The 16,603-nt window shown below is 44.3% G+C and overlaps 2 protein-coding genes across 4 annotated transcripts; both read right to left on the reverse strand.

Annotated features, from left to right (window-relative positions):
- Window positions 1-2,193: 2,193 nt before the first annotated feature.
- LOC106866844 (putative disease resistance RPP13-like protein 3) lies at window positions 2,194-5,862 on the reverse strand. 2 transcript variants are annotated; one of them, XM_014902938.2, is made up of 4 exons: window positions 5,711-5,862; window positions 4,153-5,109; window positions 3,639-3,968; window positions 2,194-2,827 (listed from the first exon to the last, which is right to left on the reverse strand). In XM_014902938.2, the coding sequence occupies exons 2-4, from the start codon at window positions 5,028-5,030 to the stop codon at window positions 2,686-2,688; spliced, it is 1,350 nt and encodes a 449-aa protein (XP_014758424.1). In that variant the 5' UTR covers window positions 5,031-5,109; window positions 5,711-5,862; the 3' UTR covers window positions 2,194-2,685. The 2 variants fall into 2 exon arrangements, with proteins under 2 accessions (XP_014758424.1, XP_014758423.1); XM_014902937.2 differs by lacking the exon at window positions 5,711-5,862 and adding an exon at window positions 5,209-5,554.
- A 5,958-nt stretch (window positions 5,863-11,820) lies between these two features.
- On the reverse strand, window positions 11,821-15,909 carry LOC100842483 (putative disease resistance RPP13-like protein 3). 2 transcript variants are annotated; one of them, XM_024463462.1, is made up of 4 exons: window positions 14,849-15,909; window positions 12,442-14,344; window positions 12,282-12,338; window positions 11,821-12,136 (listed from the first exon to the last, which is right to left on the reverse strand). In XM_024463462.1, exons 1-3 carry the CDS (start codon window positions 15,679-15,681, stop codon window positions 12,327-12,329), a joined length of 2,748 nt encoding a protein of 915 aa, XP_024319230.1. In that variant the 5' UTR covers window positions 15,682-15,909; the 3' UTR covers window positions 11,821-12,136; window positions 12,282-12,326. The 2 variants fall into 2 exon arrangements, with proteins under 2 accessions (XP_024319230.1, XP_003577143.1); XM_003577095.3 differs by having other exon boundaries at window positions 11,821-12,338; window positions 14,849-15,908.
- Window positions 15,910-16,603: the final 694 nt, after the last annotated feature.

Raw genomic sequence — 16,603 nt, forward strand, 5'->3', positions numbered from 1 at the left:
CTTGGCACGCTTGAGCACCCGCAGTCAAAAAATACGATTTCATAGGTTCAAGCACCGAGGTGGCTTGCCAACGTGGAACAAAATGGGTCTGGCTGGTCATGCAATCTTATGAAACCCCTCCGTCTTTTTCCTCTCATCATCCACACCTCAGTTTCCCCAAATCGAAGCCGATAGACGACAACCTCGTCATCGACGAGCTCTGGGACTACTGTCGGCACTATGCTGGCAGTGGCAGGTCCCTCGCCGCGGCACCACTCGCAGGTACCGCTCCCTAACAACGTAGGAAGGTGCTGCAGTGCGGTGCCGACGCGCTCGCCGGCAACCAGCCCACCGGTCGGATCCCGGTGCTCGGCGCCAGCGCCACAAACTTCATGCTAGCGGCAACGACCTCACTGGTGGGATCCCGGCGGCGCTCGTGCAGCTCCAGCTCGACACCAACAAGATCTCGCGGCTAATCCCGCTGGAGCTCGGGCGGGGTCTCGTGAACCTGGAGGTGCTATTCGCATGCAGAGCCGGCTCGAGGTGAAGATCCCTGCGGGAGCTCTCGGCCAAGGAGAGCCTCCAGGCAGTCGACCTCTCCCACAGCCGCCTCACACCGTAGCCATATCGCCGGGGCTCTTCTTGCTGAAGAACGCATCGCGGGGGAGATCAGGAAGGCGGAGAGGTTCGTGCCGGTCAGGCTCGCGGGGACTGCATCGTGGTGAAGATCCGCCCGCTGTGGCCGGGATGAAGAGCGTCATCTTCCTCGAACTCGTTGGCAACCTAATCTCCGTTTACAACCTAACCCCGACCTGAAAGAAGGAGGCGTTTTTTGCAAGATTGTATGGCCGGACAGATCCATTTTGTCCAGATCGGTAAGCCACGTCAGTGCCCGGACCTACGAAATCGTATTTTTTTATTGCGGGTGCTCAAGCATGCCAAGTTGTAATACCTGCTTTTAGCATTTTTCAATTACGATGACTAATCTGCACAAGCACGCCAAGTTCATATACCAGCGATGCATTTATCTCCAAATATACTATATCAGGTACAATTCACACATGCAATCCATCATTATGTGTATTTTGCATATCCAAGGGAAATATGCAGTGTTGTCCATCTGACCTCGGCGCCATTTTGACGACATGTTCCACAGCATGAAGTAGGGTTGGGACTGACGGCGGCAAGGCAAATCAGAACATGAGCTTAGCAACCAAATCAAATTTTAGTTTAAATTTTGAACATTCATGCGGAAGAAAAAAAGAATACAGAGCGTTAGCATTCGCTAGTTTAGGTTGGAATTTTGTCTTATTTTTCCTCTCTTTAAATGTGTGAAACAAGACAATTCCCCGAAATGGTTAAGTATATATCGGGTCTGGCCTGAGTGACTCATGTAATCTGTCTTAATTTCTTGATGGTGCCTTATCTTTGTATTAAGAATGATGATAGTCAGAGAACTAAAAGGAGCAACTCTAATTTTCCGTGCATTGTATCGTATTCCCTCGTTTTCTAAAGTAAGATTTATTTTGTTTACTTTGACCGAGCATTCGACAAAGGATCGCTCCATCAACTTGTGACTTATGTGATACAAATCATAATCATAAATAAGTACTTTTTTTATACAAGTATGCAATGATACCAATTTTTAGTAACAGAGGAAGTATGGTTTAGTTTCACTCACTGGGAAGCTACTGTATGCTGAAGTGGTGTTGTAGCTCGGGTTAATCTGTACTCCATCCCTTGAAGCTCTTACTAAAGCTAAATAAGTTAAATACTTATCTAATATGCAAATTTCAAAATTAGAGAGGAATTCATTTTGAGCGGGTCAATAATCCACTATATATTGATGTAAGAGCATCACCAGCAGACTACCTAAATGTGAGCCCCTAAATCTTCATACGGGGACTCCCTAGTATAGATTTCCTCTCCAAATTTGTCATCTTCACATCAGACTACATAAATCTCACCCCCTATAATTCATTCATCCATATTTTATTCATATGCTTCAACCGTTTTTGTAAAAATCTATATTTCAAACTACTTGACTTGAAATTATATATTTGAAACGCTTATAATTTAAATCGAATAGTTTTATTCTTATATCCATTTAAGTACATAAACTATAATATTATAATTTAATTATCAAACGGTTCTATTCTCAACGGCTATATTTCCGATGGTTATATTTCCAAACGGCTATATTCTCAACGGCTATGTTCTCAACGGCTATATTTTCAACGGATATATTTCTTGGTCTACATATATGTGGAGCTCTGAAACCATTGTCCATTCACTCTCCACCTCCATTCACTCTCTACCACATCTCTCAGCCCCCTCTCACAAAAATGAGTCGTAGCTTATTTTGGCAATACGTGAGTTTGTCGTCGTCGTCGTCGTCGTCGTCGTCGTCGTCGTCGGAGGAGGAGGAGGAGCATGAAGACGACGACCATGAACTAATGGTTGCTACAGCGGCAATAGTTCTCGACGCGAACATGCGGTTCAATGCTCGACGCCGTCGTGGTTCAGTACTGGGTCGTCAGGTAATTAACCGTGATACGGCAGGTGGGCTAACGGCATGCCACCACATTTTTGTAAAATCTTTTCAGATATCTCAATCGGTTGACCAGAAGTAATTTTGCATTTACCAATAGATAATCTTGTATAGAATAATTCCTTGGATGTACCAGAAGAAAGTGGCTTTTGCTTTTAAACATCGTCCGCCTCTTCGGCAACTTCAAAAATAGGAGTGGTTGTGATTATTCTACTTCCACAGTTACTATCAATCAAAGCACATTTCATTATATTCCATGGAATCTTGTCCCATATGTCATCAATGACAATGAGGTACCTGTTGAATATGGCAGTCATGAGAGCCATGCATTGGAAAAAAAACATATGTCTAAGCGTTAGAACTTAGAAGAAGAAGACAAGAAGTATGGCAACCAACATGATGATCAGGAATCCGAAAATAGCATAGTTCAAGATACAAACTTGTGCTTCATAGGGAAAACTAAGACAGAGGTAAATAAAGGACGCGGAGTTTGGTACTAGATAAAAACAGGCCAGGGGTTCGATTCATAGTTCAATCTAATTGATTTGTTGTTAATTGACTCACAACTGTTTTGAGTTCTGACTCTAACATTTAATTTATTCCAAATTAATTGATGCAAAGTGCCGGACTTTAACATTCGACATGCACTATCTGCACTAATTAAAAATCCAAGTACAAACATAATCCAACTAACACAAATATTCTACACAAACTCAGTGGTACATAATAATTAATATAAAGTTTTCTGCCTCCAACCTCAAACCTTACCAAGCATCTCACCGCTCAAGCTTCAAGGGCAACTAAAGCGAGTACTAGTGTCAAGCCGTGCCATTACTATTTTAAGTAACCACCAGTGCTCCGTGATTTGTGCAAAAATCAATGGCAAGGAAATTCTATATTCACACCACTGAAGTACTAGGACTTACAAAAGAGTGGCTAAACCATGCAAAGTTTCAGAGAAGAATATGCCTACGGATATCCAAAATCATGATATTTAAAACATCTTGAGGAGAAATGAAACTTTCTGTTTTTGCTATGCTTGTTCATTGTTCATTTCACCTTTGTATGATCATTTGAAAAACATAAAAATTAAGATGAATAGATGTACCTCTTGTTCTCAAGAAATCCTCGGAGTTTTCTGATGAGTTGTTCCTCGTTCAACATAGATGCATTCAAACTAGACTTCTCATCAAGTTGGAGGAGAATATCCATGAAAACTTTCTTCAGATTAGGATTCTGACCCACTGAAACAAAAGCCTTGCAAACGAAATTTGATTGTAGGAGATCATAGACTGCTTTGGCAAGAGTTGTCTTGCCAAGACCTCCAAATCCAAATATGGAGAGTATCTTGAGCTGCATCTTGGAGTTCAACACACCACCATCATCATCCCCTTCCAATTTTTCACAAAGTTTCACAGAAGAATATGCCTGCGGAAATCTGAAATCGTAATTAAAAACGTCTGAAATCATAATTCAAAACATCTTGAGGAGAAATGAAACCTTCCAATTTTTTTATATACCCCCTCCTTCCGGAAATAAGTGATTTGGATTTATATATGTTTGTTCGTTTCACGTTCTCATGATCATTTCATGAACATAAAAATTAGGATGAATAAATGTACCTCTTGTTCTCAAGCAATCCACAGAGCTTTCCGATGAGTTGCTCCTCATCCAACATTGTTGCATTCAAATAGGAGTTCTCGTCAAGTTTGCAAAGAATATCCATGAGAACTTTTTTCACGCTAGGATTTTGACCCACCGAAATAAAAGCCCTGCAAACGAATTCCCCTTGTAGCTTGTCGTAGACTGTTTTGGCAAGAGTTGTCTTGCCAAGTCCTCCAAATCCAAAGATGGAGAGTATCTTGAGCTGCATCCTGGAGCTCAACAAACCATCATCATCCCCTTCCATCATGAGCCTCTTTATTAGCTCGTTCCTTGGCTCCTCAATGCCAATGAGCTCTTTCTGGTCTTTGAACAGAGCCGTTATGCGAGGATCAACGGTGTTCGTTGCAGACAGATTAGCATGAACATGATCAACGGTGTTCGTTGCAGACAGATTAGCACGAACATCGTCGATCTTGTATCTGTCACGCAGGTCAGCCACCTCCCTGACTCGAACCTTGATATCTTGGATCTTGTCAGCGATCTGATGACGAGTCTTGCCTTTCTTGAAGAAGTTGGCGATCTTTTTTCTGAATCTCTTGGATCTCTTCAGATCTGCGTCTGGCTCGGAGCCCTCTACCCGCACCATGAAGCCGTCAACAATATCCTCCATCTCGTACGACAGCTGCTTGACATTGCGAGAACAGAGACGGACCTGCTTGTCCAGCTGGTCCAGTGGCACCTCAGCGACCTTGGCAAGAGCAACCTCGATGCTCTCCAGCTCCCTCGATAGTGACTCGACGTCTTTCTTCACGCCCGTCTGCAGGTTGTACTCGTCCTGGAGGAGCTCGGCCAGCTTGGGGAGGAGGGAGCTCATAGCTCCCGTTACCAGCTTCATGCCTCTTCTTCCTCTCTTGAGTATGTTGTGATGTGGTTGCCTCAAGGGCGAAATCCTATATTTATCTGGCCCGATAGATCTGCAGGAGGAAACCATATCAAGAATCTTAAAATTAATTACTCCGTAAATTAAAGCAGTTCCTCAAGAACTAGGTAGCTAGTAATTAAACCATTGGTACCATGCAAGAACCGTCCCTCCTCGAGCTGTTTTCGGTCCGTTTCGGCCGAAACCCAAAACGTGGGGAGTGGATGGAAGTGTACGGGGCTTGCTTTGCTGCTAGTTATTGATAAGGAATATGATTCGGTGGAAATTTGCGCTGGCATCCATGAATTTGAAAGCGAATGAAAGCCAAAAGGCACTCTATTGAGTGATATGACTGATGATGAGTGATTGATTAGTATTCAAAGTCTCAAATGCTGGAGCAATTCACATGTTTTTCACACACATAAAAATAGAGTCATGCATGACGCACAGCGACAGGCCAGTACTGTCTGATGCCATGAGAGCTGATCACAGTATCACTGATGTTAATTAACGAGCTCTTTTACGATACACCGGAATTAATTTAGACCGTTCATTTTATAGATCTAAGGGCTCAGATTTGTTAATACTTATGATACTCCAATTGAAATGCGTGGAGTAACAGGATGGGAGTATTCAAAGCAAGCGAACGGAGTAACCTGATGCCTGCAAAAAAAAAATCCCGAAACGCGCCCCATCTTCATTTCCCCCATTCGCAGTAGCTTCCGTCGCCGCCGCCGGAGACCACCTCCCGCTGTGCCGAGCCGCCGACGTACATGCGCATGGCAGCGTCCGAAGGAGGGGCAGAGGAGGATCTAGCGGCCAAGTACATGGCGCGCGCATCGCGCAGTTCGCGGGCTGCAGCCCCGCGTGCTGTGAGGAGTGCGGAATGCGGCGGCGCGCTGCGAGGTCGGCGGCGCGGGCTGGATGGAGGGCCGGTGCGGCGCGCTGGAGGAGGACGAGGACGGCGGCGGCGCAAGCTGGGGCGAGGGCGAAGGAGGCCGCGCCGCGGGCTGGGTGTAGGGAAGCGTTGGCAGCGTGCGCTGGGGCGAGGGCGAAGGCAAGGGCGGCAGCAGCAGGGGCTGGTCTAGGACGGCGGCGCCGGGGGCTGGTCTAGGGCGGCGGCGGAGAGCCGGCATCGCTCTGTGAAACTCGGGAGGAGAGAGAGGATCAGTGAGGAAGACGACCCAGTTTTTATTTTTTTTACTGATGTAAAAATGTGAAAAGACTAATTTGTCCTTCCCTAATACTCCTTTGGGTACGGGAGAATTTGCCATATTCGCTGATTAGTGGAGTAGCTATAATTTACAATGTCAAGTTCTTCAAATGGGCTGTTGGAGCACACATAGCACGATTAATTGGCGAATCAATCGGTAATTAGGTGCGCTGCGGGGTCACTGATTATGTATTCCCACTCTTGAGATATGATGATGCTAACTTAAAGGGTGTCGGAGCTCCATCGATTATCGATCAGTGGCTCTCGCTTTCTTCCTTTGGATTGCTTTGCTTTGTTGGTCCGCCACTAATGCGTGGTGGGCTGCGAGATTATATATAGCTTATTTATACGTAGAACATAGGTCTAGGCCATCTGTAATTCTCTTTAGAGGTCGTTGCCGTGCCGCGGATACATGACCTGATACATCTTCCATTCTCTTTACATTGATGTCCCATGTTTGATCATCTTTTTTTTTTCCTCTGCTGCTAGTCTTGCATTCAGAAGACGTTCTCAGTCCAAAATGAAATCAGACAATGGTCCTGGTGCTATATATGTATAGTGGCAACCACTGAATCTGGGGCTACACAATGATGGCTAGCTTTTGTGCCCAGTGTTGGCGTCAATCGGTTTCACTGTATATGCTGGTTCAGCAATCACAGTACAATCATCTCTGCTTCTGCTATTATGAAGTCTGGACGTACCTTGGAATGCAAGGGAAGAAGAAATTAACACGTGTTTTGGTTTCTTGTGATTTGATTTGATTTGATTTGATTTTGATCCCCTGCATAGAAAAGGAAGGCAGTTGGCTAGTGATGATGCATGGAGAGGCACACTGTAACATGAGTTTTAGGTTTGCCACTCCTTAATCCTTATCTCTCAGTTCCTTTGTAAAAGAAATGCAAGTGTTTCTTTGATTTGTTTGTAGAAAATTGGAGATTTTGAGAACTGGATGAAGGTCATGGAGTTTGACTGTAAAAGTATCAATGCTGCAATCCAGAACATTCATCAGTCATGATTCTGCTGCAATCCGACACATTGATAGATGACTGAAAGTATGGTTTCATCTGTTGGAGAACTGTAATTGAAAGGTACACGGCTTGTGTAACATGAGTTTGACCCATATCTACTGCTGTGTTAATGGGGGCATGGTTTGGTAATACCCCAATTTGACCACTATTAGTGGATAAAATGATTTCTTTCACTTCACAATCCCAAATAATTCGCTTAGGAGTCAATACATAAAGATTTAATTTCATTTCTTCGATTTGTTCTCCTCTTCTAAGGTTATAGTTTTCGTGCTAGCTTCATCGATGTTACCCACCAAATAAAAAGCCTGCTCGGGTAGGCCATCTAATTCTCCGGAAAGGATTAGTTGAAATCCCCTAATTGTTTCTGCAAGACCAACATACTTTCCTGCAGAACCAGTAAAAACTTCTGCTACAAAGAACGGTTGTGATAAGAAACGCTCAATTTTTCGCGCTCTTGCTACAGTTAAACGATCCTCCTCCGATAATTCATCCAATCCAAGAATTTTTGTCGTCTTGATAAATAAAGAAGAAAAAAGGTTTGGTTGGATCCTCTCAGATCAGTATTAACAAAGGATCGAGATACAAATCTTTCTCATCAGATGAACTCACTTGGTCCTTGCAGATCTTCCAAGACGGTTACTACAGGGGGAGGTACAGGTAGCTCTCAGTGCACATATCTGCTGGATTGTGCAAGAGCTGAGAGCTCCTTCACTGCTCCCTCCAATACCTTGACCTGGGACACTGCCGAGGGTCATCTTCTTGAGGTGGGCCAGGATGTCAAGCCTACACTGTTCTCTGTCCCGGCACACACCTGGTGGGGAATGCATTAGCTAGTTGTGGAGGCGTTCAGGAGATGGTTTCTGCTTTTGTTGTTAGCTTGTATGGATATTTAGCAGTTGCCAACTTGTATCTGCTTCTGACAATGAACTCGGTGGGTTGGTTTCATTTTCAATAAAATGGAGCTGGCGTTCGACGTGATCAAATCAGCCTGCGCCGGCACGCCGTACCCGGACACCTGCGTCTCCGTACTGTACTGCTGTCCGTCTTCCTAGGCAGCAAAGACGCGGATGCGCGCGCGCTAGCCGCCATGGCGTCTACGCCGCCTACAACCTCTTGGTCCGCCGATCAGCTGCCCGGCCATGGCGTGTCCAATGCCACGGCAACGTCCTGCCTTGAAGCGTGCAGGCTCAGGATGCAAGACGCGTCCGATTTCAAATTTGAACAAATTTGAATATGAGACGGAGGAAAAGCAATTTCGAGAATAACAATTCCTCGAGAATAACAATTCAATGAATAATTTCAGAATACAGATCATGACGACAGTAGCAACTAACAGATGCATCTCAAAAATACTAGAAGTATTAAACAGCCCAACGAACAGCAATATGAACTCGGAGATCATAACTAAACCACAGATCGAATCGCAATGTACGTACTGTTTGCGGTGAAGAGGAAGCCGTTGCTGCTGCGTTCGCTTGACGAGGTTGTTGACGACGAAGACTGCGGCGCGTTGCGCACCCGCCGGTTCAAGGAGATAGACGACCCGTGGTTGCAGAAAAGCGAGTAGTCGCGCGTAGCGCTTCCCAAAAACCTTATTCACCCTTTCCCGTACAGGATCGCAGAGGCGAAAGGTTCCGGAGACCTGCTCTCCCGATCAGTGCACCAACGCTCGGGATGGATTAGACTACGACGACGGTGCAAAAGCGAGAGACAGGCGAAACCGTAGCTCGGTTGTGTTGCGTACTGATCGGAGGGACAGGACGGCTGTATATATAGTCACGCAGGTATAGGTCAGTTCGGTTGAGGAAACCTGAATCGACTCCACAAAATCTGCACGCGTCGCGTAACAGATTCCAAAAATACTTCGCGCGTGTGACAAAAAGATAAGAAGCCCGGCCCCGCTCGAACTCAAACCACGAAACGCGGCGCGCGCGCGTCATGACGAGGCGAGGCGAGCGGATGAGGAGGAGGAGCGCGCGTGGGGATTTCCCTTGCTCAGTTGCTCAATAGATGGGAAGCAACATCCCTTATATGTTGGTCTCACTCACTCTAAACTAGCAAGGTGGAACTATTCCATTCCCACTCCCCTCATCTCACTTCATGAATGGGCCTTTGAGATTTTCAGAATTTATTAAAACTTAGGCTTGGGCTGGTCTGGCCCAGCAACACCAAATTCTAACAATCCCCCCACCAGATCTCAAATACCCATTATCTATACCATGAAGCTATAGGTCCGTATCTCAACTTGGGGAAAGACGTATCGCCTCCGTCATAAGGGCATCTCCAAGGGTTAGCCTGCGTTTGTCCTCCCCATTTGTCCATTTGAGGGATCTTTGGACAAATGTGGATGGACAAAATATCAAGTTGTCCAATGGTAACCTCCCATTTATCTTTTCATGAGTTTTTGACATGTGGGGCAAGAAGACAAGTGAACAAGATTTGGATGAGTTTTGCACAAATAAGGGCTCCTCATACTCTCCCCAAATTTGGATAAGAAATGATGGGTGTGGACCACTTTTGGACAAATGGGAGTTCCCATTAGGTCATGTATTTTGCTTTTGGACCCACATATTGACAGATTTGGACAAATAGAAATGATTTGGGGCTTACCTCGGAGATGCCCTAAGCACGTAGGGGAGCAAATTGCATTTTTTACCTCGTAATACTTTGAACAGCACTCCATTTAACAGGGTTTTCACTCTTTTACCCCATTTAGCTCGAAAGTTTCCAGAAATTACCCTCTTTAAGGTATTTGACCGCGTTCATGACAGGTCGGTCCCACCTATAGGCTGATGTGGAAGTCAAGTCAGATGCAGCTTTTTTTTCGTAAAAACGTCCCCTGATGAGTAATCTGAATGGGCCGCGGGCGTCCCTGGCCAGGACGTGGAATTACTTTAGTACGGTTTTATCTTCTCCCGCCGGTGAAGCAGCCAGTAACAGGCTACAGCCAGCTACTGCCCGTGTCCCAATGGCTGGCCTGGGACGGCTGGAGCTCGCCATCGTCCAGGCTAGGGCCTGTCCAGGTGGGAGACGTATTCTGAAAAGGCGCCTCCGACTTGGACTGACAGATTCTGAAAAGTAATTTCTGGAATTTTTTTTGCACTAAATGGGGTAACAGAGTGAAAACCCCGGTAATTTGTGTCATCTTCTTCAAAGTATAGGGTAAAAAAATGGAATTCACTCTAAACACGTGGGTTCCTTCCAAAAACAAATACTGCGATTACAAAAAATTCCCATTCGAGAATAGCCCGGCTTACAATCATCTCTGCCTCTGCTATTCTGGGCCAGTTTCCAGGAGTATCAAGCCTGGATCTCGGAATGGAAGGGAAGGAGAGACATGTGTTTGGTTTCTTGTGATCTTTGATACTCCCTTCGTTTTTATTTTGTTTTTTTAAGACAAGGCTTTGACCAATGATAACTCTATTAATATGTGTTTTGGCATACATGAATCAATAGATTCGTTTTTAAAAGTTCTTTCTAATAATCCTGATTTTGTATGATGTAGGTTACATATTAATAGTGTAATTCGTGGTCAAAACCTTGTCTTAATAAAACAAAATATGTCAACCTTTGTGAAATGGAGGGAGTATATCTGAACAGAATTCTGCAATTTGCTTATTGAATGCTGTCTCGCTTGAATTGCCTGAAGAAAGAGCTTCCATCCTCTGTCCAAATTTGCAAGCAGTTGCAAATGTGGAACGTCATGGCCAATGTACAGTTTTTTTGAGCATTTTGCAATTCAGTTAACAAAATGTCCTAGAGTATTGCACCCTTGGACTATACTGATGACACTGGTAATAATCGGTGTTAATGCATGTCGTGAGTGTCATGAACGATGATTTCCAGGGGAATAAAAGGAGCAACTCCCATTTTCAGTGCACTGCGTCGATCATCTGTACTCCATTCCTTGCAGCTTTATTTGCAAGTTTCGAAACTAGAGATGAACTCATTTTGTGCGGGTCGATCCTTTGTTTGACTAGCGATGCACCTAAGATTTAATTCATGTTCATCTAGCGGACAGGCAAAAAATTCTGTACAGAAATATTCGTTCAAATTCCAGCTTTTGAATTTTTCAAAATTATTATACTGTAGGAGAGTTTGGTGGGCCAAGTCAGCTTACATGGGCCGCAGCCCATAACGAACGATGGAGACAAAGAGAGTCAGAAGAAAGGAGAGCTCAGATCGGAGAAGATGGTTTCCTCCGTTGGAGAACTGTAATTCAAGGTACACGGCTCATGTAACATGAGTTTTCGGTTTGACAGTCCTTGTCTACAAGTTACATTGCAAAAAAATACAAGTGTTTCTTATGTACAAAAGAGGTCTCCCAATCCCTTGCAATCAGTTAAAGGTAGCTTCGTAGTCTAGCTCAAAGGCGTGATATTCCTCGATGCACACTATCTGCCAATTGGGATTTAGGATTTTTACCATTGATGGCACCACATTTAAAATGAACAGCTCAGTTGCTATGTAAGGTCACCACAAATCAAGTAAATGAGCTTAAAACTTCCAAACATAACAATATGGATAGCTTAGTAAGGTACTGTAGCATCATAATTCCAACAAGTAGATCCTAAATTTGACCAAAATACATTCCAAATAGTTCAAATAAAATAACTGCATTACAAAAATACCATCTTAAGGTAGTTTGGGTGTGCCTGATCTTACATCAATAAAAGATTGCAACATCGGTTCTAATAAGATCTTGAATTGATAAGGGGTTACAAAATAGTTCAAATAAGACATTGTCAACGTGGCCATGTTTTGCTGCTTGACGAAATCTCCAGGTAGTTTGGGTGTGTGTCGACTTTCTCAAGATGGTGGTTCCGTCCTCCTGTGTTGCACTGCACCGTTTCCGTCAAAACTTGGAAAGAATCAGAAAGGTAAAACATCATGGACACTCTGCAATTTCGGACCATTTTGCAATTCATCTGCATATAATACTACTACGAGTTTTATCTGGCAATTAATATCAGCGCGTCCTTGTACCTCTCGGTGTTCCTCATTAGCATCGGACGCTTCGCTGGCAACAAGCTACCAGTAGTCCTGTGAAAGAAAGAATGAAACTGATTAGCAGGCTAGAGTAAAATGAGAAAAGAAAACTCAACTCCACCGTGTGCCGGCCGTTGACCGAGGGAGCAGTACGTACCACCTTAACCGTGATATTGTTGGGATGGACCTCGATTGCCTGCCTCAACGCGGCCTCTCCCTTCTCCCGCGTGCCACTCTCACAATCGAAAAAGTATACTTGGACTCTGTCAAGACAAGGGAGGTTCCCGATGCTAGCAATGTCACGCTCAAACTTGGCGCCATTGCGCTCGTCGCGGATGTAACACTGGACACATTCAAGGCTGGGCATGGCTCCCTGCAGGAACCTGGAAGATCCAATCGTGAAGTAGTATCTTAGCTTGGGAAATGCACCGCCGCCCATGATGTCAGGAATGATGACGTCAGGATCAGTATTCAGATCGAGGTAAATGAGCTCTGGGAACCTCCCGAGGACCTCCATATCCTGTGCCTCCACGGCATTCGGTCCCACCGTCAAGTGAGAAAGGTTCGGCAGACTTGAGGAATTTAACCATGCCGGCAGTTTTTCAATTGCGACCCGCAGTTCCAGACGACGGAGGTGCCGAGAGAGCACGTAGCCTTCGCAATTGGTGCGGCCAACATGCATCCACCCAACGAGACAACTAACTTGTATGGCTTGGAGCATCTCCAGTTGCTCTAGAGATTTCATCATATTATTAAAAACTATACTATCAACTATGGCATCATCGGACTTTCCAAACCAAGCACCGTACTCTCTTAACTCTGTGAGCTTGACCAGTTCTTTCACAAATTCTAAGGAGACATAGGGCAAAAATATCTCTTCTAGCAACACCAGATTACCGATCCAACATAGTGCTCCTGTGAAATCATCAGGAAGGCGTAGGCACTTTAGCCGCCTCAACTGACCAACACTCTCTGGCAGCTCTTTTATTCTAGTTCTCCTCAAGTCCAGTACCTGCAAAAACCTCAAGTTGCCTATTTCTTCTCGGAGTTCCGTAATAGGTGTTCCCAAGAGCCCAAGGTACCTCAGCTGAAGTAGCCTCCCAAGATTCTCAAGGTGATAACAACCATCATTTATAAAAGTACATCTTTCCATAGAAAGAATTCTCAAGCCTTGGAAGCTTGAAAGAAATGATCTTCCGTTGACACGACACATGATGGCATTAAATGACCTCACTTGATGTATCTGTGTGTTATCTGAATTAGGCTCTTCGTCCATGGCTATGTTTTGAAAAGCTAACCTACGGACATTGCTTTGTGAAGGTTGGGGTTCATTGTTACTACTACCATGGATAGTAACAAAATTTTCTTCCTTCGACAAGTAACATATCATATCAAGCACCAGATCATGCACACAACAAGCATATATGATGCTCTTATATGGCTCCTCCACCGGCTGGATCAAACTTCTGTTAATGAGTTCATTAAAATACCTCTCCCCGAGCTCAAATAACCCCACCCCTGGTTTCTCATGAACAAAACCTTCTGCCACCCACTTCCATATCAAAGTGTTTTTCTGAATCTTGTGATCTTCAGGATATATGCTGAGGTGCAACAAACATGCCCTTAGATAACAAGGCAGATCATAGTAGCTATATAGCAATATCTCTCTTGTGTTGTCGACGTGTATGTTAGCTCCATCTCCAAAACCAATAGAGTCATACACCTCAGACCAATCCTCCCATGGTTTACTGGCCAACAGACTAGCTATTGTGATGATAGCTAACGGCACACCACCGCACTTTTGTAAAATCTTTCCAGATATCTCAATAGGTTGACCAGAAATAATTTTGCATTTACCAATAGATAATCTTGTATAGAATAATTCCTTGGATGTGGCGGAAGAAAGTGGCTTTTGCTTGTAAACATCGTCCGCCTCTTCGGCAACTTCAAAAATACGAGTGGTTGTGATTATTCTACTTCCACAGTTACTATCAATCAAAGCATATTTCATTATATTCCATGAACTCTTGTCCCATATATCATCAATGACGATGAGGTACCTGTTGAATATGGCAGCCATGATAGCCATGCATTAGTTAAAGAATATGTCTGAGCGTAGTAGAAGAAGAAGAAAAGAAGGATGGCGACCCACACGATGATGAATCCGTGGAAAGACAAGGTAAATGAAGGAGGCAGGGGTTGTTACTAGACAAAAGCATGCCAGGGGTTTGATTCACAGTTCAATCTAATTGATTTGTGGTTAATTTGACTAAAAACTTTTTTGATTTCCGACTGTAACAAAAAATTTATTCCAAATGAATTGATGCAAAAATATATGGATGTATGAGATAGTTTGGTAGTAGCCGATCGCCTGGGGCCTAGATCTATAAAAGGAGTGTAAATCATGGAAAATTTCATATAAGTATTAACATGCATGCGTATCACAATCAAAAATTGCAAATCCTAACGTTGAAGCTGAACCTTCCGTCTTTGCCATGTTTGTTCATTTCATATTTTCTGTACATTTCAAGAACATAACCCTACATTAGGATGGATGGATGTACCTCTTGTTCTCAAGCAATTCCCGGAGTTCATCGATGAGCTGCAGCTCGTCTAACATTGTTGCATTCAAATAGGAGTTCTTGTCAAGTTGGCGAAGAATATCCATGAAAGCTTTCTTCAGGTTAGGCTTTTGACCCACCGAAATAAAAGCCTTGCAAATGAATTCCTCCTGTAGCTTGTCGTAGACTGCTTTGGCAAGAGTCGTCTTGCCAAGTCCTCCAAATCCAAAGATGGAAACTATTTTGAGTTGCAGCTTGGAGTTGGACACAACATCACCCCCTTCCATCAGCCTTTTGATTAGATCTTTCCTCGGCTCCTCAATGCCAACGAGCTCTTTCTGATCTTTGAACAGATTAATCATGCGAGGATCAATGGTGTTTGTGGCAGCTTGATTAGCATGGACATCGTCGACCTTGTATCTGTCACGCAAGTCAGCTACCTCCTTGACTCGAACCTTGATATCTTGGATCTTGTCGGCGATCTGATGACGGGTCTTGCCTTTCTTGAAGAAGTTGGCGATCTTTTTTCTGAATCTCTTGGATCTCTTCAGGTCCGCGTCTGGCTCGGAGCCCTCGACGCGCACCATGAAGCTGTCGACGATATCCTCCATCTCGTACGACAGCTGCTTGACATTGGTAGCCCAGAGCCGGACCTGCTTGTCTAGCTTGTCCAGTGGCACCTCAGCGACCTTGGCAAGAGCAACCTCGATGCTCTCCAGCTCCCTCGACAAAGACTCGACATCTTTCTTCACGCCGGTCTGGAGCTTGTACTCTCCCTCGACGAGCTCGACGAGCTTGGGGAGGAGAGATCTCATGGCACCTGTTGCGAGCTCCATGGCGAGCTTTCTCTCCTCTTTCGCTTGAGAAGTTGTTTGGTTGGTAAGTGCCTAGTGGTCAAGTGCCTAGTGATCATGCGTTTAGAGAACCCCTAGCTGATGTATTGGCTGGACATGAGAATGCTCAAAAACGGGTTTCCTCGAACCCTTCTAGTTCAACAGTTTATGACACTGGATGCTTTTAACTTTTTTTTGCATACTCCTATGGCTCGTCCTAATCGCGTCGCTGGATTAATCGTGCAAGTGCACATGGTGCAACGTGCTAAGCAGATCCAGGCTTTGACTGTGCTAACTGCACATGGTATAACGTTCATACTGATTAAGGTAATCACATAGATCCAGGGCTAATTAGTTTAATTATTTCACTGTCCAGTTGCTCGTAATCTATGTTCTCTTTTCTTGGCAAAGGAAAAGGGGAGACTGACCTCTTACATTGCACTGTGATTGCCATGGCCTAATCACATAGACCACTTGTCTCAAAATCAATGGTACTAATTAATCATGTCTTATGTACTGCATGCCTATGTTTCAATTGCCGTGACTTATAATCAATACCGTTGATTTTGAGACGAATATGATCTGAATAGAGCAATGTTAGACCCGTAACATTAGATAACAGTTAATGTTAGAGGATATATACGAATCTGAGATCGAGATGGGTATTTGAGATCCGCTATGTCATGCATGTGTTTGCACGCTGCTCGTCCTTGGATGCCGCTGGAGTACCGTGTAAACAACCAGTCGCAACAGAACATAAACAATTGCATGCATTTCCAGTTTTCAAACGTTTTCACTGGCGCCCACATGATGGTGTGGCTGCTCATACTAGTACTTTAGGCATGCCAAGGAAAGATTCCTAGGTCCCTAAAGAGAAGCTTAAAGTATTGCTTCTCCAATGCCAATCCATTCACAAAGTGGTAAC

Source organism: Brachypodium distachyon, chromosome 4, assembly GCF_000005505.3.
Source record: "Brachypodium distachyon strain Bd21 chromosome 4, Brachypodium_distachyon_v3.0, whole genome shotgun sequence".
NCBI lineage: Eukaryota > Viridiplantae > Streptophyta > Magnoliopsida > Poales > Poaceae > Brachypodium > Brachypodium distachyon.

Excerpts from the sequence above, each read along its gene's own strand:
- LOC100842483 (XM_024463462.1), bottom strand. The coding sequence starts at position 15,681 with ATGGAGCTCGCAACAGGTGCCATGAGATCTCTCCTCCCCAAGCTCGTC. Across the intron at positions 14,345-14,848 it reads GAATTGCTTGAGAACAAGAG|GTACCTCATCGTCATTGATG; the intron begins GTACATCCATCC and ends CATATTCAACAG.
- LOC106866844 (XM_014902938.2), bottom strand. The coding sequence starts at position 5,030 with ATGAAGCTGGTAACGGGAGCTATGAGCTCCCTCCTCCCCAAGCTGGCC. Across the intron at positions 3,969-4,152 it reads GGATTGCTTGAGAACAAGAG|ATTTCCGCAGGCATATTCTT; the intron begins GTACATTTATTC and ends TTACGATTTCAG. Across the intron at positions 2,828-3,638 it reads GGATTTCTTGAGAACAAGAG|GTACCTCATTGTCATTGATG; the intron begins GTACATCTATTC and ends CATATTCAACAG.